At 41.9% G+C, this 27,915-nt stretch overlaps 1 protein-coding gene across 1 annotated transcript; it reads left to right on the top strand.

The window, feature by feature from the left end:
• The first annotated feature begins 2,503 nt into the window (after positions 1–2,503).
• LOC115595631 (chordin-like) lies at positions 2,504–20,962 on the top strand. The gene is given in 23 exon segments (XM_030440317.1): positions 2,504–2,936; positions 5,923–6,026; positions 6,187–6,247; positions 6,250–6,311; position 6,911; positions 8,757–8,909; positions 9,187–9,304; positions 9,586–9,673; positions 10,644–10,785; positions 11,065–11,202; positions 11,504–11,586; positions 13,222–13,369; positions 14,732–14,838; positions 15,536–15,815; positions 15,992–16,233; positions 16,317–16,430; positions 17,508–17,699; positions 17,881–17,974; positions 18,177–18,233; positions 18,445–18,548; positions 18,801–19,064; positions 19,540–19,633; positions 19,947–20,962. Coding segments are annotated over 23 exon segments (2,847 nt in total). The 5' UTR covers positions 2,504–2,794; the 3' UTR covers positions 20,006–20,962.
• The last annotated feature ends 6,953 nt before the right edge of the window (positions 20,963–27,915 follow it).

Here is a 27,915-nt window from a genome sequence, read left to right as displayed (position 1 = left end):
GTGTTGTTTCTGGCTTATTAAAGACGACTTCAGGATTTATCCTCACTCATTTTTATCCTCCAGCCTCTCCAGGCATAACAGTAACCAGCGAGATTCATAATGATTTCGATCCATTCATCTGTGGCTTGATGTGCGCGTACTGTGCCACATTCCATCGTTAGCTTTTCTTTTTTGGTACCTCAAAAAGTCCTTAGGAAATCTGGCAATTAAATGGTGCTTGCTCATGTGTAAAGGTACATTTTTGGGACCCTGCTACTTACACTCTCCCCACCAAATCATAAAGGAATAATCTTGAATTCGGCATGGAACTTCACATTGGCATCGATCCCAGTCAGATTTCACCAAAAAAAGAAAAAAGCATCATCCCTGGAGATCAGTGGATTCCTTAACTGAACGGTACGGGTTGCCGATTGTATAACGACCTTGTGTGCCGGTATCATAGTATTCAAATACACGGTCGTAAAATGAAATAGGGGTTTGGAGCCCTCCCAGAGTTTCTTAACATGCGCTGGACACCTCCAATACACAAAAAACGCTGCCGTCATTATTCCCAGTGGGGCTATAGGTGGACTGGGTTTTTGTTAGCTCCAATAGACAATTTACTATCCAGTCTGCTTAATGAATCACCGTGTGCAGCGCAGAAGAATAGTGTCGTTTATCACCCTATGATGAAGTGCAAACAGGCCATCATCGACTCCCATTGCCGCTGGAGGTGGGGGGGGGGGAGGGTGGCGCGTCAATCTCCACACCCGGATGGAAGTGGCTCCCACAGGCCACATAATGTGACACATGCATTAAAATAACACCTTGCGCTCGCACCTTGGCCTGGACTTTTGCCACAAAGCCGATTCCTTCAGCCACTTTTTTTTTTATTGTGTATGTGCTTCTTTTAGTATGAAGACAGAGTCCAGGGTCTCATGGGTGTGATTAGAAGCCAGTGTGCGGACGAGTAGGCCATTGTAAATTACATTGAAAAAAACGAAGAGCATGGTGTTTCCATGCCTTGGTGGAGTCTGACTTCATGGACTTTAATGGGAAATAAACAAAGCAACTAGAGTTTTCTGCATCAGGCTTTCTAACAAACCACAGACCATGGCCATAGTAATACTATATTATCAGACGAAAAATACCAATTCCCAATTCCCCATTTTATTCCAAACACCTCAGCCATATAATAAGCCTGACCTTTGCTGAACTCTCTGAAATAAATTGGCCTGCCCATGAGCACCACTACAGTAATGTAAACTTGAACCATATAGCTTTTGTTCTGGCCCCTAAGGGACTGCTATGAGGAGCTGGATTGTTGCTCAATGGCTGTTTTGTTATATGGGAACAGTTCCCAGATCTAAATAGTCCCTAATAAATTTCACTTGTTGCTGTTGTTAAGCTCCAGAGTGGACACGGTGAGTTTTATAAGGCTCCAGATTAACAGTTTTGGCACCTGTATCCATAGAAATGTAACTACGTCCCAAAAAATGGGATTTTAAGTGGACACGTCCAGGTAGGCCTCAGGAGAAGCCAAAAGAAACAGAATGAGGTCTAAAAGAGGACAGAGGCTCGCAGAGCGCCAGGACAAATTGAAACGGGTTGCATTGAGGTATTCCAACTATTTTCATTTGTTTCTGTTAAGTCACTTAGGTCCCTGCTCCAAACCCACTTGAAAAAATAGACGGTGCAGCCAGACACACACACGCACGCACACACACTTACACATTCCTTACTGTACATGATGTGGAGATTCACACTCTGTGGAGTTTCACCTCATGGGTGTAGACTGACTTGAGTGTGGCACTCAGCAGGGTGGGCAGATTCCTGGTAGGTTGTATCACTGCTACAGTGTGGAAAAATAGAGCACGAATGCCTTACATCTACGTGGAAGCCACCAGTGAAAACAAGAAACGAACATAAGCAAAGGTAGCATTTGCTCGCATTATAATAATCATGTATCATTTTGTTTGCCTCTAAAAGTACGTAAATGATCAACTAAACAAAATAAGAAAAGTAGGCTAAACAAGGAATCAGCACAGCTGAGAAGACAACAGAACAATGAGAATGTGAAAAGTCACTTGAGAATATCTGTAGCTCTATTCAAAGCCAAACTTAGCAACTTTTTTGACAAATGCAACATGCCACTCAGCCCTTAGGCTACTATTTAATTAGTAATATGGTATTCCATAGGCAGCCATCTTTTTTGGGATAAAACTACATTTGCAAACTAATCATTGTGGGACCTTCCTTTGGTCTCTCACTTTCATTCTTATTACAGTCCTTTGTCCAGCTTCACTCTGAAGCACCTATTTTCAAACTGTTTTATGGAAGTTTTGGTTCAAAAAGAATCAGACACAAGCCATTTCCATATCTTAAGGTCTTCGTGAATTGATGGGGGCGTCAATTTCCCTTTCCATCACTCACCCCAGCCCCCTCCCATCAACCCATCCCACCCATCATCTCTCCCCCCTCTCCTACCTCCTCCTCCTCCCCCTCCTCCCCGGCCGGTGGCTGCTCCGAGCTGTCAGGGCAGCAGGCTATAAAACAGAAAAGCGACGGGACTCAGAGTGAGAGGCTGCTGGTACTGAGGAAACACGCACGGTAAACCTCCGGCTGACTGAGAACTTGGATGAATTAAGACCCACAAGGCTTTGAAACAGCGGACACTTGGATGTAGGGGGGAATCTTGCGTGTAAAGGGTGTGCAAGTCGGTCGCTTTGAAGTCGACGGTGGGGCTGAGAAAGTTGTCGACACCGGGAGTTTTACGTTTTGCGGACAGACAGACGGACACAGAGGGAGGATTGGGATGCTGGTCCTCCGCGCGCTCCGTTCCTTGCTGTGCGTCGTGAGCTGCGCGTGGCTGCACGCCGGAGCGGCCTCGCGGCTCAAGTCTCCCGCTCTGCCCATCCAGTCCGAGAGGGAGCCGCTGCCCTCCAAAGGCCTGTCAGGTAAGAAAAGCTACACATTAATGTCACCAGTTATTTCATATCAACAACTTTTTTCCTCTGGTTGGGGTTTGCTGTATTCAGAAGTTGGGTAGAGTCACACTGTGGCAAAACTCGGTTCAAATATCTGTCATTTTTAAATGTGACCACCCAAGGGGCATGTTGTGTCCATGTGACTTTAAACTGACCGTACAATTTGGGATAAATGAAGAGGAGTCTGTCGTCAGTACGGCTAACATTAAATATACCAAGCAGTAGTTATACATTTAATTAACAATTCAGAGTTTCAAAGTTGTCCCTTCATTTCACAAGGGGGGCAGCAGATAGCGCCAAGTAACGTCAGGCTAGCAAACAATTTAAAAGTCCAAATTCATGCTGGTACTTGGTATTACAACTATGCCGAATTACACAGTGCACAGTATTACTTTGAGGCCAGCAGCTGTGGTGTAGCTATGACCTGTATATATCACTGGGACAAACAAGAAACCCTGTAAATTGCCAGATATTTTTCCACGACTGTTGGGTTGTTGTGCTGCGAGCCAAATCAAGTTCAGCCTCCCGACTAGCTTAAATATGAACTCAGTAAATTTTAAAGCTGAGTTAGCCTAAATAACCGACTTCTTTTACTTCTCCCTCTGCGATGGCATGCATTCCCAATTTTCGTGAATTTCCATATTCCCCCTGAAATGGTTCCTCACTCCCTGGGCTGCCTCATGTGTAAACCAGCGGCAAACATCTGAGTCATAACCGCAGTGGATGCCATTTGATTCATGTGTGAAAGCCCCTGCGTACAAAAGCTCACTGCGGTTTTTACAAGGTAACTACTCTGGAGTTCAAAACTGTGGGAACTCCACGTTAACCGCAGCCTGCCTTAACGTGTAATTCTACTGTTGGAAACTGTAATCAATCGACTTTCCATTACAAGCATTGGCTCCTCCGAGATGATTTATTTCAGCAGCGACAGAAGTGGCAGGCTCACAGTTTGGCTCCCTTTAACTGAACCGGACTGCTTAAAGTGCGGAGTAAAATCACTTTAATGAAAGAATAATGTGAACCAGGTTGGTAACAGCGGACAAGGCAAAAGGCATCAGCCCGAGTGAAGCTGGCGAGGGGTGACATCACGTTTGGTGTGTGTGTGTGTGTGCGTGAGAACGAGAGAGAGAGAGAGAGAGAGAGAGAGCAGTCACCACACACACACACACACACACACACTGCTGAGAGGCAGGCATTTATCCACACCAAAGATCACTGTAATGCTCCTGTAGTAACACACTGTGACTGACACCCAATTATGATTCCAGTATTAGTAATAATAACACCAAGGGCTATTTTGTATCTCCTCTAACATCAATATACAGTGTAAAGTCCATATATATTAGAACCACTGATCTGTTTTGTATTGTTATGCTCTACTCCAGCAAGCTGGGTATTCAAGTGAAACAATGACTTTAAAATGCTGTCTCACAGCTTTGAGAGTGCACTGTAGTCTTTTTATATCTGGGGGTACTTTTGAAATGATATGACTGACTGTCGTACTTTGTATGATTTCCACTGTAATAATCCTTAATATGTACTCTACACACAGTTTATTGTAAACTGGATGCACTTTACAGTATATCTTTCCTCCTATTGCTTACGTTGCTTTAAGGCTGGAAGTAAGGCCATAAAATACTATTGTAGTATTTTGAGGCTCCAACAAAATACATGATATATATCTTGATATTTTGAAATCTCATCTGAAACACTTCATAAATGCTATGACTGGGTGACAAAATTAAATATTACTAAATATAAATATAAAATATAAAATATTATATTTTGACCAAATACCTCAATATCAATCTTGCAACGATATTGCTAGGGATGATGTTTGGTACTATTTTGGTGGGAAATTGAATGTCTCCCATGCCTGCCAATTAATCTTTTAAGATAGGACATAAGTACGGTTGAGTCCCAAAACTCATTCAGGAAGTTTCGGTCATCTCCAACATGCCTGGGCAGTGAGCTATACAATACGATTTGTTGTTAAATTTGAGAATGCGTGCAATGACTAAGTCTGCATAATTCCTCATTGTAATGTCTGACATTTATTAAATCCTTGCAGCTCACTAAATATCAAGAACTTTATGTCAGCTAATGTTTTCAAACTACATTCTTTTGTGCCCCCCATAATTAAACACACTAAAAGGAGTTTTTGACTGGTTATAAAACATCTCAATTTATTACTGATCCCTCTTTATAACTTATATAATCTAACAAGACCATCAGAAAGACAGTTGGCTAGTCTGTGCAGTTAATATGATTATTCTTACTAATGTCTGTCACCAGATTTAGAGTATTCAGTCCGGATTAGTCATGAAATTAAAACTATTATTTATCTCAAAGTAATTAGGGTGAATTGTGGACTCTCGGGAGAAGCAGCCCTGTAGTCTAGTGGTATGGCTCTAAACAGTCTTTACATTCTTTAGCCATCATCAAAGCAGATTTGTTTCATCAAGATCCGCTTATCATCCACTGAGAAATTAACAAAAGTGAGGGAAAGTACAAATCTCACAATGTTTAAGAAAATGAGAAAGAAATTCTGGATCCATCCCTTTATTCTGATCTATAGATGATAGATGATGCCGAGACCCATTCTTAATCAACACTCCATGGAAATCTGTTTGGTAGTTTTTGTGTAATCCTGTAGACAAATCATCCAGCCAAAACATAAACTCCTTGGTGGAGGTGAAAATAGGTTGTCTCTTTATTTCACTCGAGACAGATCAAGGCAGATCTTGGTGACATGTGGGGATGTTTGCTCATATCACTTTTGCCCTAAGGGGCCCCCGTAATCAACAAAATAAGAATTATAACTTGAACTCTAACAACATTTAATAAAAAAAAGAAAAAAAAAAAAGAACAACCTCATATGTAATCACATCATTTTCCTACCTGATGTTTGACCCTGGTAAACAGCCACATATAATCAGCAGTGTTTGTGTTCCAGGATGCTCATTCGGAGGCCGGTTCTATTCTCTGGAGGACACATGGCACCCAGATCTGGGTGAGCCCTTCGGTGTCATGCACTGTGTTCAGTGCCACTGCGAACCGGTAAGATTTCTCATTTGTCAATTTTGCAGTGTATGAACTCGCTCTAACTCCAGATGAATTTTTAATCAGCCTCAGAAAGGCCAAATTCTTTACTGTGTGTTTTTCCGATGAGATTTGGTGAGCGACTGACGTGTCTGTTTCTCTGGTTTGCCTCTGGCAGCAAAAGAGCCGTCGTGGCAAGGTGTTTGGGAAAGTCAACTGTAAGAATATCAAACAGGACTGCCAGACGTGGACTGTGATGATCCCATCCTGCTCCCAGGACACTGCTGTAAAACCTGCCCAAAGGTAATCATCTGCTGACCCCATCTCACCACCTGCTGTTCAAATGTTTTCAGATCTGAAGTTGTCTCTTTTTTTTCTTGTGATTCAAATTCTAGCTGTCCTCAATGGATGGAATAGTCAGCTGAGAAAACAAGGCAGCACAGCTAAAATTGCTGCAAAAATGATTTGCTCTCAGTGGCTTCTCTTGCATAGTTTATTTGTTTTATTCTTTGTTTGATTCATATCTCTATTTTTCTTCCTCTCCTCCCTCTCCATCTCCGCCTTTCCCCTGTTTCTACTCCTGGTTTCTTTGCTCTGGCCCCCCTGGGTCAACTAGTTGGTTTTCACTGCAGCTGTTAGATCCAATGAGCAGGTCAATTGATTTTCCATTCAGCTGCGTCAAATGGACATTTTCTCTAACCAGCCTCAACTGAAATTACCACCCAGCAATTTAGCCTCGTTCACACATTGCCACTTCTCTACACATTGCTGGGCACACAGTTCCACCTTATTAAAGAAATTAGAGCTCCCCTTCGCATGCTCACACACTCACTCGCACACACGCACGCACGCACTCACGCACGCACACACACACACACACACACACACACACGCACACACAGGGTGGGTCTCCATGCCGCACTGTTATTGAGCAGTGTTTGGTGTTTTTCTACGCTGTGTGTCTTGTAATGGAATGGAAAGTAAAGGTAAAGCACTGTGTGGACAGTTTGTGTGTGTGTGTGTGTGTGTGTGTGTGTGTGTGTGTGTGTGTGTGTGTGCGTGGGTGTGTGTGTGTGTTGTGGTCAAGTTTTAAGGAAAAGGTTGAGTGTGTTTGTCTTAGCTTTGGCACCTGAGGCAGCTAGTATGTTTGCATAAGTGATGGAAAATGGTGTGTGTGTGTGTGTGTGTGTGTTTGTAATGTGGTGCACCTGAGGATACATTATAAGTGAGGAAAGCTGAGAGTGACACTACCCAGAAGCCTTTGAGCGTGCCCAGTGAAGCAGAGGAGGGAGAGAGTGAGAGAAGAATGATGAGTTTTTTAGGTGTGTGTGTGTGTGTGTGCGTGTGAAGCAGACACCAAAAAAGAAAGCAGAAAGTCCAGCCGATCTCCTGAGAAAACTTCCCTGAAGAAATAAAGTTTAGGTGACTAAGAGCCAGTTTGTGGTTTTCTTTCTCAAGATCATGTCAGTAGGGCTGTGTTTGCCTGCACAAGCAAGCTGCATGTGTCACTGTGTATATTTGTGTGTGTGTGTGTGTGAGAGAGAAGCAGTGAGGTCTCCTCATTACATCAAGATGCAGCAGTTTGTGTGAGACAGTGGGTCATTGTTGTGATCGCACGCCAGTTTCGCTCACAGTTCTCCTAAGCTCTTCAACTACAAGAGACTACCCTGGTTAGTTCCCCCTAGCTGAGCGTGACAAAGTGATAGGGAGAGCAAGTGAGGAAGACAGTGAGCCGTAGATTGAAACTGGTCACTGATGTCCTCCAAATTGTTCCCTTTTTCTCATCTTTGCGCTTTCTTCTGTAATTTCAAGCTGTCTTGCACAACCTGGAATTGTCACAGATCCTCTCTGACTGCTTACGTTTCACACTCTTCCTCCGTACTCAAGAAATAATCAAATGAAACAAGGAGGGCAGCCAACAGTAAAGTCGCATCTGTGCACCAGACTTTAAGGAATGATGTAGCAGAATGTGTTTTGAAATGCTTGGGTTCACTTGGTGTATCTTCCCAGATAATGAAATGCAGACACTAGAAGTCTCTTTTATTAGAAACCAGAATACTGCTACTGCTAATATTGGGCTGCAACAAAAGATTATTTTTCATTATCGATTAATCTGCCAGTTATTTTAACAATTAATCATTTAGTCGGAAGCTGCAATTTTCTTTTATGTAGAAGTAAAATGTGGGTCACAACAGCATCATATTGAAGTACCGTTGTGTTGCAGCGGTGCTTCAACTCTTGTTCTTCAGATGTTAGAAAACACGTTTGTTTGCGACTGTGATGTGTCGTTTCTGCCGTGATGACAAAGAAAAGCAGCAAATCCTTACATTTAGCTGGAACCAGCAAATGTTTGGCGTTTTTGCTTGAAAAATTAGGAAACGATTAATTGATTATCAAAATCGTTGCCAATTAATTACCTTTTGTTTGACACATCGACTAATTGTTGCTGCTTTGTGTCTTGCTATCAGAGAAATATCTAGTCTGTAAAATATTTTCCTGTTGGCACAAAGTGTAATCCCATAATAATGGTAATAATTTAGGTCAGCATTCGAAAGCTAACATTAGGTATGTCAACTGACTAACTGTGTACATACAACTCTAAAACATAACTCTGTACATCTTATCAGTAAGTCTAACTATACAATTTACAGTACTTTTCAGCATGTGTAATTAAAAGCTGTCCTACAGGTGGTCATGAAATATCAAGTTCTGTAGTAGTAGTACAAGTAACTGTTTGTCCCTCTGCAGGTGTGGATGACAAGAAACAGACAGACTCTGTGTTGGACAGTTTTGAGTATTTCCACGAGAAGGGCAAAGAGAAGGTGGATGACCTCCACAAATCTTACAATGACCGATCCTACCTGAGCTCTGAGGAAGTGGGCCCTGGAGAGAGCCGCACTGGTGAGTAGGAGCACTCATAGACAGCTGGACCGACCACCAACATGCCTAAAACTGCAAAAAAGTTGACTGACATTTGTTAGGCCAGCACACACGGCTATACACAACTAATAAAACATTAAAAATATAATTATACCTGTCTCAGAGAGCACATTAATGCAGGGCTCACATTCATGAATCACTCACAGATATAGGGAAATACACACACACAGGTCAGAGCATACTAAAAGCACTGTAAAGTTGCTTGACACGTTAGTAAGTATCTGATTCTCTCCTGCAGACTTTGTGGCAGTGTTGACAGGAGTGACAGACTCATGGCTGCCCAGCTCCAATGGTGTTGCAAGAGCTCGCTTCTCTCTGACCAGAACCAGCATGGCCTTCTCCATCACATACCTGAGGTAAAACACACAGAGTGTGACAGCTGACACAGCTACTCCCTTAAATAATTTGTAGCTCTAAGAGTTTTTTTCTGATCACCGCCCTACTTTGCAGCTGTTTCCCTGGATATATAACAAACTTTAAGTGTTTAGTGTGTTCAAATTTAAAATACATCAATATCTGTCTGCTCTTTCCACCTTTTTGTTGTGCCATCAGCATTAAGAAACAAACAGAAAGACTTGAGTTACGTAAATGAAAATACAGCGAATAATCCTTATACACGAAATGTCCTTCTTTTCAGAATGGACCGCCCCAGTAAAATAACCTTCCTGGATTCAGATGGGACCACTGCTTTTGAGTTCAGAATCCCCACGGGACAGTCAGACATGGTAAGACATCCCATAAATAGCAAATCATCTCCTCTTCCTTCCGCTAGTGTTGTTTTCATTATGTGAACATGTGTGTCTGTGTGTTTCCTGAGAGAGGGAGAACTTAAGAACTGATATGAATGGTCTCCCATAACTCATTCTGCTGTACTAAACAATAAACATACTCACAGAAACACACATACATACACAGTGACACTTCTGTTTTGCTTCATTGGCTCATTGTAAACATGACAAACTCTGATTGCAGTAAACATCAACACACACTCAAAAACATCCGGAAGAAACTACCACCATTAGGCCAGAGATTCACGAGATATTATCCTGATTAATCAGTAAACTGATATGTACCCGTGCGTACATGTCCACATACCCCCGAAGGTCTGGCTCGATCACTACACATAATTTCTTGCCAAGATACATACATCTCCTCGCTCCATTTCAGAGCCGAACACTCGCACACTGTGTTCAGCGAGGCAGGAGCCCCCTAAATACAGGTCACAGCAATTGGCCTGTTATTATTTTTAGACAAATGTCAGTGTCAAGCACCAGAAGACCTTAGAGAAAACACTCCAGTGCAGAAAAGGAAGGAGGGGGGGTTTGCTGGACGAAAACTTTTGGAAAGAGAATTTTTAACATGTTACATCACTGCTTAGCAGGGAGACAGAGAGCATCACTAATTAAAATGGAGATTACCCCTGAACTGAAAGTTATGAGATGTCGGCACGCTGCCACATTTCTTCCCTCCAGTCTCAGGGAGAAGTAGTGGTTTTATGTTGAAGGTTTGCAGCCTGGGAATGAGAGTGCAATCACATAATGTATTTAGCAGATGTACATGTGTTATCTGTGTGTGTATATATATTTATATGAAAACTTTTGGAAATTATCGATCGAGTATGGTTTGATATCCAGGTACAGTTGCATCATCACTGCGACAATACCGTAGCTTATCTGCGTGTGTGTGTCTGTGTAGATCTGTGGAGTATGGAAGAATCTGGCGAAGCCTCTCATACGACAGCTGCAGTCTGAGCAGTTGCGCATCAGCATGACAACATCGACCAGCAGACAAGAGGAAGTGGAGGGGAAGATCATCAAACACAGGGCGCTGTTTGCTGGTACGTGTGGGATATTTTAGCATTCTGATCATTCATTATTGTATTTTGTTATTTTCCTTTAGACATGTGTATTCCTTTGTCTTTGTGTTATAGTACACAATAAACTTAATATTTACAAAGAAGTGGAATTGTATACGTTCTCATGTAATCTTAAAAAGCCTTGTGTGGATTAATGGAACCACAGAGTATGGGCTTTGTTTACAGAAAAGCATTTGTATAGAAGTTCTGTAAGAGAATGCAGACACTCAATACGGTATTGTGCATGTGTCTTGTGTACAGAGACATTCAGTTCAACACTGACATCCGAGGAAGAGAATTCAGGCATGGGAGGCATCGCCATGTTGACGCTGAGTGACACGGAGAATAACCTCCACTTCATCCTCATCCTTCAAGGCCTCATCAAACACAAAGACAAAGGTGAGAAGCAAGACAAAGAAGGAGGAGAGGCTCAGCACTGAGATGTAGAAGTATTTTAAAACTACAGACTGAGTTGGCTTGCCATCTCCCTAATAACTTCCTTGATAACTAATTTCCTGTCTAAAACCTCAGGTTCAACCAAACCGCAGAGACAAGAATCCTTTTTCAGGATCTCTGTTTCCATTTCATTTTCTACAAAATTCATCTCAATGCTTCAGGGTTCCTAAACAGTGGGACCACTGTTGAAGGCCTAAGATTTATGGTAGACATTGATGAGAAAACTCTCTGTCCTTCTCCTCAGAGCCAGTTGTGGTTCCCATCCGAGTCCAGCTTGTGTACCGCCAGCACGTCTTGAGAGAGATCCGAGCTAATGTCACATCTCACGTGAGTAATAACACATTAAATGTGGTCTGTGGTATAGCAATTTCCACCAAATATTTGTATCTTTGTATATGAAAATTCTTTAACTTTTGAATTAACAGATTTAGTATGAAAATATTCAACAAGAATTAAATGGGGCCTTTTAGGGAAAAGCGTTATCTGTGAAAGTAGGTAAATTAAGTGTTGACTGGAGCAGCAGCAGCCCTGTTAGGAACATATGACACAGCCGCACACTCACACTTCTGGTGCCCCCCCCCACCCCTTCTCTTGGAGACGGATGTGGTTTGCTCACCACATCCTAACGCTGTTGTTGCCGCCACTCTGATCACAGCTAACTACTCTGAGACATGACAAGAAAAATGGATGGAGTGGAAGAGTTAGGGGAAAACAAGAGCAGAGAGAAAGTCTGCAAGAGGAGCCCTCGTAGGAGACAGATGTGCGCGAGGGATGAGAGACACAAAGGAAAGAGGGGAGGGTAGAGAGGATGGAGCGCGTACACACTCCTCACACATGTCAGTGGTTAGTGGTCTGTGGGCTGAGATGGATGGAGGGAGGAAGAGGAGTGATGAAAGGCGGGTCTGGTTTGAATTCTGCCAGGAGTTGCGTGAAGGGTCCAATGCGCCTCTCTGTGTCGAGTGGTGAGAGAGACTGTTCGTGAAAAAATATGTGAAAAGTTGGAGCTCAGCAACTGCCACATGACCCCAAAGAGTGTCCTTGGGCTGGATACTGAAACCCAAACCTCTGACTCATTCAAATTTAGCTGAGTAACAGACCAAAAAACAGACATCTTTGATTTTTAGCTTTTATTTATTTCTAAACATACACAAGCAAACACGTCTGACTATTAAATGTGTGCTGAATAATTTTTTATTGGACCAGTAATCCAGACAATGTTATTGCTCTGCTTGATTTACCCCAATACAACCTTTTGCACCCTGCTTCCCTCTCATTATTCTATCCATTAAATCTCCCCAACATAAGCCACCTTCCCTCGATTCAGCCTCCTTTCTTTTCCCACTCTGTTTTGGCTCCTCACTGTGTGGATTTATGGTACATGTATATTTATATTGAACTGAGGCCCTGGGGTCATAAAAGTAACATTTCTTCAACACGCTCGTACATCTGTCCTATTAATCCCACATTTCTCAACGTCCTGAGTGACTCCCCCTGCTTTCTTTGAGTCCAAGCTGCCTGTTTGAAATTAAATGTCGATCAATATGAAACGTGTTAAGGCAATGCATGCCACATTTTTTGCCCAGGGTGTAAATATGCACTTCTGAGTCGGCTGATTTAAAATCATGTGTTTTTAGGATAACGTAACGGTTTGTGTCCTTACTGACTCCTGACTTTGTGGTGCCTTTGTGATTACTGAATTGATCTTATATTGGGATCTGTTTTGCTTTCTAAACTCATTTCATCTTTGTTTAGTGTAGACTGAGGGGATAATTTCATTTTAGTTGGAAACATGTCACCAGTCTGTCTGTCGTCTGAAGCAGTTGGGGTTTGGTTGCTTTGGTAGCCTGTCAGAGTTGTTTTATCATCATGTAAATAAGATCTTAATGGCATAACATGGCATTTTCATTTACAATGGGATTTTATACTTACTCACTTGTTGACCAAACTATTGAATCCATGCAGGATCCAGACTTTGCTGAGGTGCTGACAGACCTGAACAGCCGCGAACTGTTTTGGTTATCCCGTGGTCAGCTGGAGATCGCAGTGGCAACTGAGGATCAAGATCCCCAGCATATCTCTGGCTTCATCACCGGCAGGAAATCTTGTGACAGTAAGTATCCCCCCTACAGTCTAACACCTTTAAACAGATGAGATGAAATCATCTTTCCTTCATGTTTCTCCTCACATTCTCTCAGTGAGGTGAAACTCTGCAGAGGCAACAAACACTGAGGTTGCTAAGAATGTGTTTTTGTTGTCGCTGGTTTGTGCTTGTCCATCTGTGGCTGTTTTTGTCATCCTCCTCTATAAATACGTTCTCTTTCTTTTCGCTTCCATCCTTTCAAGTCTTATCGCTGGGGGAAAACCATGTTTATTGGGCTTGGTGGCCCACCAAGACTGTGTATGCATGTCTGCCTGTGTGTGTTTGTGAGAGACACAAAGAAAGAGTTTTAAGGAATGTTGTGGACAGCCCTAAAACCGTTCAAGCATGCACACATGGTCTTTTCATGGGACACATGCATGGTCATCGAACACCATGGTGTCAGGCACTTGAAGACACTTTGAAAGACACTAATATATATGAACAGAAACAGACACAAACATACATCAGGATGTTCTTACACACCAACACACAGTGGTTCTGCCAAGGTCACAGTCTGCTGGACCTGACTCTCTATGCTGGTGTTCCAGCACTGTGATTAACAGCTTGACGTTATGAGTGAAGAATTCAAACCCAACACGCTCCTTTCCCTCTCTCCCTCTCCTTTCTCCCCCTTCTCGCTCCTGCTCTCCACTCGTTCTGTCAGTCTCTCCCTTCTCTCCTCAACCTTGTCCCATCTTTGCCGTCATTCTTCCTGTCTGGCTTTTTTCTGCCTCATGTCGTTTTCAAATGTCTCTTCACTTTTCTCATCCATCTCTGTTACTCATTCCCTCCTGTCCTCTCTCAGCGAATTTTTTCTAAGCCTGCTGCATTCAACAAGGGTTACCTCATTCTAAGGCTTAACCTTGGGTGGATTTGTGTGTGTGTGTGTGTGTGTGTGTGTGTGTGTGTGTGTGTGTGTGTGTGTGCGTGTGTGTGTGAATGTGTGCCAGACAGTGCAGCAACATTTATGTTTTTGGCCCCTGGTCAAGCAGACAATTACACGACACACACTCCTGATTAGCGGTTCAATTGAATCTGTCCCCTAAATGACTCTCTTGGGATAGGAATGACATTATGGGTATGTGGCTTCTATGTGTGTGTGGTTACAGCACGTGAAGGAATGTAATGTAGCCCCCTTCCTCTCCCTTCCTCAGCCAACGAGCAAATTTTAACATGACAAAAATCATTGCCTCATCTTGCATGCTGTCAGGCTCTACTATAGTTAAGGGAGGGAAACTCAGAGGGGAGCAGTGATGGCTTTAGATAAGTCATCTATGCAGGAATGTGCCCTAACGTGGATCATTGATATGAATTTGTCTTTGTCTGGCACAGCTATTCAAAGTGTGATGTCCAGTGGTGATGCACTGACCCCAGGGAAGACAGGAGGTGTGGGATCTGGTGTCTTCTACCTCCACGATAATGGCACACTGGACTACCAGGTAAGGCGGAGATAGTTGTTTGACTTTTTTATGATACATGTCACAGTTGCAGCATTACACAGTTAAGATAAAAACATATTTTGTTCTCATATGTGTTTATATTGTTGATTGTAGTTTAACACTGTAAGTGGCATTGGGATTATAGTCACAAAAGATAATAAACATCTTTATCAGTACAATTTTCCCCTTTCATTGGCATCAAATCAAGCTGATCTAAGATCAAACAAAACCTCAGTACAAACAAATAACGTTTAATTAAAAATCCCATCCAGGCATGTTTAAAGACATATTTTTAAAAAGAGTAATTCGTCTGATATGATTTTTCCACAAAACGTTGTATTACAGTATTTATGAACGAGCAAATGTTGCAACTAACACAGTTTTCTTGAAAAATCACTAAAGTGAAGTGATAAATGAATAAATCATGAAAATACTTAAGAATTATTTTCCTGGTACTTGATTAGTCAACTAGTATTCGCAGCTCTTCTTCCAAAGAAGTCATGATGTCATAAAATCATGCTTGTATGTTCTCCTGTCAGACTGAGGTGACCATAGAGAACTATTTCCCCTTCATTAGATGAATGTGCAAAAAGCCTTGTCCCACACTTTGTGTCATTCAGCACAGTGAAGCTCGAACATCCCAGTGAATTAACAATAGAACTGGACTTAACTTTTATCCCATGTCCCTTTCTTTCAGGTTCAGGTCGCAGGTCTCACCAGTGACTTCCTTGGTCTCACTATTGAGTTGAAGCCTCGACGGCGCAACAAGCGCTCCGTCCTGTATGATCTGACGCCGGAGTACAACAAGGCCACGGGCCAGGCGCAGGGCAGCTGGAGTCGCCTGGAGGCTCGACACATCCACATGCTGCTGCAGAATGAGCTGTTCATCAATGTGGCGACGGCACACAACCAAGAGGGGGAGCTGAGGGGGCAGATTAAGGCCCTGCTTTACAATGGCCTGGAGGCACCCAGATATGGTATGCTCAAATGAAAGCAGGGTAGGGGAGGTGAAGGGCACGGGTGGCAGTGACAGGAGGGTGGTAATAGAAATCATAATACACATGAAAATATCTTGAATTGTTGTCTAAATTTACTATATACTGTTTACAAGCTCGGGATGCACACTTCATTCACCCATTTTCCCTTCTTTCAGAATTGCCAGTTCCTCTAGCTGGCCACTTTGTGTCTCCACCAGTAAGAACTGGTGCGTCCGGCCATGCCTGGGTGTCAGTGAACAAACAGTGTCACCTGCAATACGAGATCGTTGTTGCAGGCCTCAGCAAGGCCGACGACCTCACTGTGAATGCCCACCTCCACGGACTGGCTGAGATTGGTGAAATAGACGATAGCAGCACCACTCACAAGAGGCTGCTGACCGGCTTCTACGGCTCTCAGGTACATCATTGTAAACACTCATGTACAAATTAACACAAAATGCAATGACACACACTCATACAACACACTCTCCTCTCCCGCAGGCCCAGGGAGTGTTAAAAGACATCAGTGTTGAATTACTGCAGCACCTCGACCAAGGAACAGCCTTCATCCAGGTCAGCACCAAGACGAACCCCAGAGGAGAAATACGAGGACGGGTATGTAAAGAAACTACTTATTTATTTTCGGCATGAAATTATTTAAAGATGCAGAATTTTGTCCGAAAATGATGAATATTAGCAGCTTAAATACAGAAAATTGACAGGGCAAACTACTCCCAGAGTATCGAAAGGCAATGATTGAATCAATTTGGGCTCAAACTTTGCCTTCTGAAAGTTAAATTATTATAAAACAGAAACAGTAAGGGCATAAACCATATTAGATATTTCCAACCTTGAATTAAATATTACACTGATAACATCTTTGAATAATCATTATGCTGTTTTTTGCCAGATGTGGACTCCAGTCAGAAAATGCCTCTAAGAAATGTCACAAAAATCACTTTGTAGGCCCAAACCATGCATGCAATATCTGTTTAAATTAGAAGTTAGCTTTTGCAACATTTATACAAGTAAGATAAACTAATGACATTGAAAAAAAGAATAGACAAAGTAGTATAAATGATAAGGTTATTGAAAAGAAGTAGAAGAGTGTGTAGTAGAGCCCTTGGGTCCTCCTTTCAATATCTGAGTGGTCATGTGGCTGTGTGATTGCTCACTTAGCACTCAGCAGCCCACACAAACACACACTTTCACAGGCAGGTGCTGTCTGCCTCGAGAGACTGTGTTAAAGAGTAAAAGTTTTATTGCGGTTTAGAAAGACCACAGTGGCCCACAAACCTATTTGTGGCCTTGCAGGTGTAGATGTTGATAGGGCCTTTAGGCTGCCAGGTACTAACAGAGAAAGTGATGACACACACACCCATACACACACACACACACACACACACACACACACACACAAAACAACAGGTTTCAGCTGTTTTAATAGCAAACAGGTCCAACACATAAACCGCCATCTGCTTAGGAGCACAGAAACGCTCCATTAAGGAACAATTAACAAGTTAGCCTGAGTCAGGTTTGGCCAACAGTTCTCTAATGTCCTAACCACCCTTTTCTCTTTTCTCTGCCTCTCTTTCATTTTCCTCTCTTTCATCTCAACCCATTTTACCCAACCATTCATCTACCTCCTCCTCCATCTATCCCTTCTTTCCCCCACACATTTCCTCTCCCCAGGTCCATGTGCCAAACAACTGTGAATTTGGGACCAGGGGGGGCATGGAGGAGGCTGAGTTTGATGACCTCTTTGTGAAGGACCCTGAGGAGCTAAAGAATGACCCCCATACCTGCTTCTTTGAGAACCAGCACCACGCTCACGGCTCCCGCTGGACCCCCAACTATGACAAATGTTTCTCCTGCAGCTGCCAGGTAGAGACTGGAAACACAGAGGCAGTAATTAAATGTGTTTGCTAAAGAGCTCTTTGAAGGTTTCATATACAAGGAGGGGTTTTTTTTGCACTGAAATATGAAAGCTGGGAAGAAATAACTGCTTGTAAGGATGTGATAAATAATACTTACTCCTTGTCGTCTCTCTGGATGCTTTCTGTAGAAGCGAACTGTGATCTGCGACCCAGTCATTTGTCCGGTGTTGACCTGCTCTAGAACTATTCAGCCTGAGGACAAGTGCTGCCCGATCTGTGATGGTGAGATGAAAACATTTTGTTTCTTGTACATGAGAATAATGAATGTTTTGGTGTTTCTTCCTTGTGTGGTTATGCTGCTTTGAGACCCTGTTTGTGTGCAGATTTTATTATTTTGAGTCCATTCCCAAAGTGCTCCCCAGAACAATCATAAAGTTGGAAACTAATTCTGTTTTTATATCTCCATTTCCTTTTTCCTGCTCAGAGAGGAAAGAGCCCAAGGACATGAAAGCTCCAGAGAGGGTGGATGAACTTCTTGAAGGTAGGTACTACTTCTCCTGTCTCTGACTGAGCTTTGCTCTCCTTCTCTTTGTTTTTTTTTTCCTGTTTTGATTTTTCTTTGAAGGCTTTTTCTTTTGTACTGTGTGTTTCCCTGCTACATACTGTTTCTACAGCTGAATTTTTCACTTTCTTAGACATTTTCTTGCTGACTGTCCTCAGTAACCTTGTTTCTTCTGTTTCCTTTCTCTTAGGTTGCTACTTTGAAGGAGACCAGAAGATGCACGCCCCAGGAACCACGTGGCATCCCTTTGTACCTCCCTTTGGCTACATTAAATGCGCTGTCTGCACTTGCAAGGTAAAACATACATCAATAAACCCACTCACATCTGGCTGGATGTACTTTCCCAAAAGCTCTTAATGGATCATTTATCTCGTGTTGGACTCCAAAGAAACTGAGGCATGAATACATTTCTCATCAGTTCAACCTTGGGGAAAATTCAGACTATTAAGCTGTTTATGTGGAAAAAAGTAATAAGTCAGCTACATTTTGTGCTAGAAAAGAAGTAACCACTGCTAACCTGCTGCTGGTGCTACATTATGTCCACAGGGATCTTCAGGGGAGGTTCACTGTGAGAAAGTGACATGTCCGGTATTGACCTGCAGTCATCCCATCAGACGCAATCCCTCCGACTGTTGTAAGGAGTGTCCAGAGGAGGAGAAGACTCCTGCAGGCCTGGAACACACCGACATGATGCAGGCAGATGGCCCGAGACACTGCAAGTTTGGCAAGAACTATTACCAGAACAGTGACAACTGGCATCCCTGGGTACCGCTGGTCGGGGAGATGAAGTGCATCAATTGCTGGTGTGATGTAAGTATTGTGGCTGCCAATGTTTGATTATGAAATTGACTCAAAGATAGCTCATTAGAGTTCATTAAAAATGGTTTGAAATAGCCTCAGTTACTACTGTCTCAGACTCGGTCGGGTTCAAACAGGAAAAATGCGACCTGAGCCGCACACAAGCTTGTTAACATAGTGGAGCACTCGGCAGCTGAGGAGCTTTTCCCCCCAGGAATTGGTGCACAGCTGGCCTGTTTGCACAGTTTCTGATTCAGTATGCAGACTCTAACAAAACCATAGTCTGTGCTTCCTCACATCCTAACATTCCTGTCATGATGGAATTAGCGCTGTGATCTGGCACTACGATGCATGAGATGAGTTTCCCTCCCCATCTTGCACTGTGGTGTACATTCCCGTTGTACCTCCGTCTGCCTCTTTCACCTGTGCCTCTACATTTTTTGCGTCTTTTCACCAACCCTCCATCTTACTCTCTTATTCTCCACAGCATGGTGTGACTAAGTGTCAGAGGAAGCAGTGTCCAGTACTGACCTGCACCAACATCACCCGCATAGAGGGTGCGTGCTGTCCTGAATGCCTTGGTGAGCAATGGACTTGAACACACAAACACACACACACACACACACACACACACACACACACACACACACACACAAAACTCCACTTGGGGCTATATATTTAAAAAGTTAGTTACCTGCTAAAGATGTGTTTGGCTTTCAGCTGTGAGTTTTTTTTTCGGTCATTTGAAGCTTTGATTTAAAGCTATTAAATAGAGAAACAATATTCAAGTGTCAAAACCTCAAGCCCTGTCAGTCTAACATAGTATTATGATGGTAGTACTACTGATTGGGTCCAAAAGACGCTAAGATCCTAAGATGTTTGTGTTCTCCTCAGATTCCAAAGAGGAAGATGACCTAAAGGCTCCGGACAAACGGCGAACCTTGAGACACTGATCTCCTCTACCCATTGAACCCCTACCTTGTCCTTGATGGACCCAAACCCAGAGCTGCACACTGGGTCTGCCCACTCCCCCCTCAACCTCACACCCACCCTGTTATCAGCTTCAGGATTGTAATGAGAAGTGAAGAGCAAAGACGGAGAAATACTAAAACATAATTTTTTTCCAAAGACTCGTTAAGTGAAGGGATAAAGCTATGAAGAGGACCAACCAGACTTTACAAACCTGCTGCATTCTGCTTCTTGCCTTCCGTTTTCTCCCCTGGAAATGTCTTTTTGTTATTTTTTGTAAAAAAACAGGAGAAAATGTGTAGATGTACATATGTGTTACACAGCCGTTCAATGGGATTATTTTTCTGTTGGTCCAGTGTTGGCAGAACAGAACTGGACCGACGGATTGTGCAGGCTGTGTTTCATTGACAGGGCTTCTCTTTGAAGTGCAGCCATAGCTACTGCAGCTCTTCACCGCTCTCACTGGATAGAGAGGAAAGTGTTGTTTAAATCTGTGTGAATGTGTATGTGTGCGAATGTGTGTGTGTGTTTTTACCAGTGAAGTACAAGTAATTAGCAATACAGAATCACAATAAACTTCCTGGGTGGCGAGGCAGCATCGGAAACTGTACAAACGCTGGAAAAACAGTGTTGTTTTCCAACTATTCAGCCAGTTTGCAACGCTTAATGGCTGTAAGACGATATTTCCACTTAGGTTCAGTTGTGTAGGCATCAGGATCAGCGCCGTCACTGGCAGAGAGGCTGGTTGTTATTTGTTAAACAAACATGAGCTTTGCCTTCACCTCTGTTGATCTCATGACTTCTCTGCTTTGGTTGTTCCTGTTTCTGTTTCAAATTAAGTAATATTTTATGAAGTTTTGTATCATTGTTATGAAGCTGGTTTGTATTTTGTATTTATTGAATGGTGTGGATCAAAATAAAAAAGATGTTGGTAAAGAGAGGGGATGCCTGTGGTTTTGTTTTGGATGCCGGCACTATCCAGCTGCTTTCCTCTCTGCGTTTATATCTTCATTTTTCATCCCTGCTTCTTGTTTTTTTTTTTTATTACTTTTCCACTTTCTTTGTCTCTCTGTTTCTTTTTGTTTCACACATGGAGTTGTGATTACAGAAGGATGACAAGCCAGACTGACCCGACTTCATTCTTTGCCTTTGGTTTCTCGTTCTCCTTTGCTTTGACTTGGCCTCTTCACACTCGGTGATTCCCTTCCCCATCTTCTGCCCTTTTTTCCATTCATCATTCTTCATTACATCCTTTCGCCTCCAATCTTTTCATTTCCTCTGTCTGTTCACACCATATATCCTTTCCTTTCCTTTCCTTTCCTTTCCTTCTGTTCTTTACCTTTCTTCCATTCCTTCCTTTCCTTTTCTTTCCTTTTATTCCCTTTCTTCCTTCCCTTATTTTCCTTTCCTTTCCTTCCCTTTTTCCCTCTTACCACATGTGCTCTGTGATGATTTGTCCCTGACATACCTCCTCATGTACACACACACACACACACACACACACACACACACACACACACACACACACACACACACAGAGAGAGAGAGTTGAGATAGACTGAAACATAAACACATATTCATAGATGTAGACATGTACAAACTCCTGAATGAGGAACACACACATTGCCAAAGGCCAATTCTTTCCAATATACACATACCCGGGCGCACACACACATCTGCTACTGCACTCTGCTGGCCCAGACATGGTATTACACCTAAGACCAGCTGCCTGACAGCGCTGCTGACCTCCCCGAGAGGCACAGAGAACTTAGTGTGTGTGTGCACATTGAAGGCATGTTGGAAACACATTATCAGTCCAGCAGGGAGGTGTGTGTGTGTGTGTGTGCGTAGTACTGGAGGTCAAAGGTTAAGCATTTTGAACTGCGGTCTGTGGCAGCCTGTGAATGAGCATGATACATATACCAGCCTGTGTGTGTGTGTGTGTGTGTGTGTGTGTGTGGGTTACTTGAACAGTATCAAATACTTGACACATGCAAACAATTCATATGCAAATACAAGTTCCTGTCTGCTGTAGGATGTTGTTTTTGTGAGCCAACATATCGTCACATATCCTGACACACCGCCTCAGATCTCTGTGCTGTCTGTTACTGATGTGAAGCGTCTGACCACAACTTTGATGAGTTATTCATCACATCATTTATCATTGTGACTGACTTGAAATCAGAGTTATATGCAATGTAATGAACTGGACTCTGGTCCCTTATCTTCTTTGTGGTCAAGGAACAACACCCCACTCTAATATTTCACATGGGCGTCAAACTGTATTCAATTTCTTTCAGTTCTCATCTGGTGTTTAGCTCTCTGTTCTTTACTTATCTTTATATTCTTCTGATTGCAGCAGATTATGCTGGATGGAAAGCTCCTCACAGATCCCTCAAGACAGAAACACTCCAGGAGACACTGTGACCCAACAAGAAATAGTCCAGCTCACTTATTTTAAGTATTTATATGTACCACTCTGAATTAAAAAAAAAAAAAAAAATTAGTTATGAGTGTCAGCGGAGTGGTCATTAATGTTTATGCCACTAGTGCAACAGCTTTGGACCGAGATGGGCCGGGGGTAGCTGGTTAGCATGCTACCTTCAAAAGATATCTCTGCAACACATACAGTACATCATACTGGCAAAACTAATATTAATTCAAACTTTGACAATGAATGACGTTTGAATGTTTTGAACAAAATGACATATCAAAATGACATATCGCCCCTTTAAGTCAATTAGATACCCAAGACACCACATCTGTCACATACGGAAGTACATAGAACGGAGGCAATCTACATGTATTGTTCATAAACTGTGTAAAATGTGACTTGAAATATTTGGTGTATTTTCAAAACGTGGAGTCTCAAATACAGTCAAGATGAGCTTGTGTGGGATGGAAGCACGGATGTGATTTCAAACAAATGAAGCTGTTCAGAGGGGCTGATCGGGGAGTGTTTTTAAAGTTAAAGGTGTTGATGATAACAGATGCGAGGCTGGAGATCACGCAGTTCAGTGAAATAATGACTCCTCAGTTCATCAGAGGGAAAACTAATGCAAATGAAGGAAGAAAAACATCAGTCATAATGATGCGGATGGTGTCATGAGGGCGATCCTGCAGAGGTGAGAGGAGAAAACACAGAAGTTAATTTGAGGGGGAAGAAGTTGGTTTAGAAGACGAGGGAAAGGATGTAATGAGTCCGAGAGGGAGGAGAGGAGTGTTAGTGTGACCGGGGTTATTTATTCTTTATTTATGTTTCACACTGCAGCGAGAAACAGGGGGAATAAACTTTGTGTGTGTGTGTGTGTGTGTGTGTGAAGGAAAAGAGCAGCGTGAGGTTTCCTGACAATTTCAGCTAACTTCTTGCTGCCTTTTATTTCATTTTCTATAAACCAAAGCATTAACGATAGAACATGTTAGCAAAACTCAAAACTTGGCACGTTTTTTTTTAAATACACTGAGGACATTACAACAACAACAACACACTGCGAGCACACACACAACACACAGGCAACACAGACACATTTGTTATGTATTGACAGTAGAGGTGTAGCGTGAAAACAGGTGTTTCAGTCATCAGGCCTCATCTGTCACACGCACACACACACACACACACACACACACGCACATACACACATACACACACACACACACACACACACACTGTAATACTACTTGCATTTAAAAAGCCTCAATGAGTGTTTTGCATTTCTCTGTTTCTATTGTTCTTTTTTCTTTTTCAAGCTCTATTCAACACCATGTGGTGCTCAGCAGGTTTGGAAGAAGCACTCAAGACAATTCACTAAAAGTTAAGAAGAGGAACTTTCAATTTTTTTGTTGATCGTGGCCCCCCTGTGGACAAAAACGTAAACTTTGTTTTGATAATGTACCGCCGGTGCAGAGCAGCTCCTCTCTGAAGGCTGTAAGCCTCCTCAGTTCACTGTAACATGCAACAATTGTTAACACCCCGTCATGAAGACACTTCAGATAAAGTCTTATGACTTAATCGACCCGCTGACAGGCATGAGGGCGAGGCAAGTTTATTTGTATAGCACAATTCAGACCCAAGGCAACTCAAAGTGCTTTACAGGAGGATCAGAGTTACATTAAAAGAAATTCAAAAATGTGCATTTGAAATACATTAAAAACAAGTAAGAAGACGTCAAGAAAAAACATTAAAACAAGTTAAGAAACAAGAAAGTAGGCTGAAATAGAAAAGGTTAAAAAGAGACTAGACTAGAAAACAAAAGTCACAGTGCAGTGACATTAACATTCTTGCTCATTAACATTGCTGAGGTGAGAGTCGGAGCAGACCTGCAGTTTTAAGAGAGTTTGTTCCAGATATGTGGCTCATAATAACTGAACGCTGCTCCTCCGTGTTCAGTTCTGACTCTAGGGACTGACAGCAGACCTGTACCTGACGGCCTCAGAGGTCTGGATGGTTCAGAACGTGGCAGCAGATCAGAAATGTTGAGTGGACCCGAAACCATTCAGTGCTTTATAACCCAACAGCAGGATTTTGAAATCAATTCTTCTATGAATCTATGAAGGACGATTATAGTAACTATGCGGAGATAGACAGTCTTCTCGCTGAGGGTCCTGTTTGCTTTGTAGGTCATGTAGAGGATCAGATCAGTGTCCTGCGTTCACAATTCTGCTTCAGTGAAACAACACAAGTGCCAAAAATAGAAGACTTACTATGCAGAACTGTTCATTTCAAAAAATTATATATGATATACGTATATATATATATACTCAATTATAATCATTGATAGATTACTAAAATTGTTTAAAATGTTAAATGATCAATTACTTTATATACAGCTGTGTAGGTTAATTTATCCTATTTCATTGATTGATAAAATGTTTTATAATAATAATAATAATAATAATGTCTAATTATAATCTGAGTTTAACCATAACCACCATTAATAAGAGGTAAATCTACACTTGATTAAACTTTAATTCATAATTATTTGACATTAACAAAAAAAAATGAAATTTTATGAACCATTTATTAAGCTGATGTAAAGGTTTATAAACATCAGTTGCAACTTTATAATGGCCGTCAAGATGACCGACACATTATTTATTAACCATTAACAAAGAAGTATAAACATCAGTTTAGACTTAACAATAACTAGTTGTTTAATAAATGGTTTATGAAGCATTTGTCAAGAGTGAAAAGAAAAATTAAATCAGGTCTATTTATGAATAAATTAACCATTTATTAATGATGGACTTTATCGAGTGTTATCTAATCTGGATGTGTAAAGTAACTAGGAACTAAATCTAGTGGAGTATTTTCATTCTGAAGTAGAGCCGAAGGGACGTAAAACAGAATTACTAAAGTAAAGCAGAAGTACCTCAAAATCCGACTTAATTACAGAATCAGGGATTCTTAATTAAGAAGTCAAAACCAACTCAATATGTTTAATACACAAGTAGATATCACAGTGTGTGTGTGTGTGTGTGTGTGTGTGTGTGTGTGTGTGTGTGGTGGGGACTCCTCTGAACACACCAGAGAGGCAGAGAGGGAAGGCTCATCAATATTTTATCACTGCTGCCCTCTGCTGTGAACGACTGAACTGACATCTTAAATCACAGCATTAAAACGAGGATTTACAGCGTTTAACCGACCGTATATACACACAAGCTCTGTACAGCGCCATAAAACGCTTCTTTAGGCTTGTACTATTGCTGCTGCAGCCACATTTATGGCGCCATAAAGAACTTTCTCTCCACGATTCCGAGGCTTTAGCTGCACCTCGGCCACTGAATTTTCACACAGTTTACTCGCTCCACTGGTGCGGCTGCAAGGGGTAAATACCTTGCTTAATGGCACTGTGGTAGCAGCTGCTGGAAGAAAAAAGAAAACAAAACAGAAGTCTTGTGCTGCCTGACATGCTGTCTAGCCTCCAGGCTGCACAGGCAAACACAAACAGGTGTGAGTGCACAAAACCAGTTTTGTCACATCAAATGTTTCATAAAATGACTGTAATTGTCTTGGAAATTCTCCCGTGTGTGTAGCCTGTGCCTGGAGCGACGGTCCACCTTCTGGGGTTAAACATGAAAGTGTTGACACCAGCCAAGTTTACACTTCCACACTTCTTACGTCATCTTCGCACTCTTTTCTGATATTTGGAACTTTACAAGGTTATGTCTCTTTACTATATTGTATAAATACCATATAGATAGATACAAGGAACGTGTCCTGTAAATTACTTAAACCAGGGCTGGCAGAAAGTAAAGGTGTATGTGTGGAGCACCTGCAACAAAACAGATAGATAGATAGATAGATAGATAGATAGATAGATAGATAGATAGATTAACTTTATTAATCCCTGAAGAGAAATTAGGTTATCGTAGCAGCGGGTACATTCAAGTACAAATACAATCAAAATATAAGAGCAAATATAGAAACAATAAAGTACTATATACAATATACAAAAAACAATAACATATTATATACAATAAAATGCTTAAGTGGTTATAAAATAAAAATAGCATACTGAGGTAGAAAAGAAAAGTATGCGTAACGTGAGGTTCAAGAGGATAAAGTGCACTGTTACAGTGATGATAATTTATAGTGCAAATAGGCTGAATCTGGAGGAAATTGATCAAATGTGAAAAAAAAATCAGATATGAATGAATTTAACCAAATGTAAATAGGATAACAATGATTTAAAGGGAGTGGATCAGTGCTCAAGGTTTATGGGAGCGTGTTTCAGATCTGAGAGGTCAGAAACCCGCGCTTTGTAGATCAATAGCAATATTTTAAAATCAGGTTTTTGGCACAGAGGAAGCCAGAGCAAAGATACACAAATTGGATGATGCTGGTCAGCCGTTTACGACTGTCTGTGCTGGAACGGATGTCAATTAAGAAACGACAGCTCTGTGACCTCTGGTCGAAATAAATCCTTACTGGAATACTTCAAAATCATTTTTTAGGGCCAGGAACGTGTTCTGCTGTGTCATTTTTAAGCAGGTGTTTTTAGACAACTGAAAAAATATAAGACGATAAAATTATATTCCGTGATAACTCTTTGCGCAGGAAACATTGAATTTTATCAGCGCCACGTGGCAGCAAGAGGTAATGCTTGAACGACCCCAGTCTCTCTCACCTCGCAGGTTTGCAGCTTAAAAGGTGCTAATTGTGCGGAAAGTTGACTTTTGACCTGCAATCCCGATGCAACAGTTGTTGACGAGTTGAGAATGACACTCAAAAATCAACTATTCTTACAGACAGCTCCTTTAAATGAACTGTTTTCCAAGTAGCCTTCTAATTCCAAGTCACTGACCCATAGCAATGGAATTATATATATATATATATATATATATATATATATATATAGTTATATATATCCATATATATTTATATTTTGTTCTTAATAGATGTTGCTTGTATATCTGGAGCTTGTAACAAAAATAATTTCCCCCTGGGATTATTAAAATATTCTGATTCTGACACTTACAGCAGTCAGCAGACAACTGGAGTGTTTGGGGGGGATCAAATCTTTCATTCCACTCACGGTTCATTTGTTGCTTAATTCACCTTTCATGTGTCCCTGAGTGAGATTTATGCGGCACACGTACCGTGATGTTGTCCCTGGTTACATCAGCCAGCCTGTCAGACGAACCTGTTAGGATTTCTTCGTCTTGACCATCGAAGATGAAAGTACCTGATGCACGTCTCAGGAATCCTTATTTTTCTTTCGCCATCGACGATTTCCAACTGAGATTAGAGGTCATCTCTTGTGATGGTTGCAGCTCCCAAGTGAATACTGTGCGGTTCTTATTGCTTCAGTGTGAATCTTTTCAAGCTAGATTCACTTGCAGATGTTGCTTCCTGTAGGCGGTTCAGTTTACAGCATCCTCTTCACCTTTTCTG

The sequence above is a fragment of the Sparus aurata genome, chromosome 2 (genome assembly GCF_900880675.1).
Source record: "Sparus aurata chromosome 2, fSpaAur1.1, whole genome shotgun sequence".
NCBI classification, from domain to species: domain Eukaryota; kingdom Metazoa; phylum Chordata; class Actinopteri; order Spariformes; family Sparidae; genus Sparus; species Sparus aurata.
This window is presented reverse-complemented; position numbering and strand designations above follow the sequence as displayed.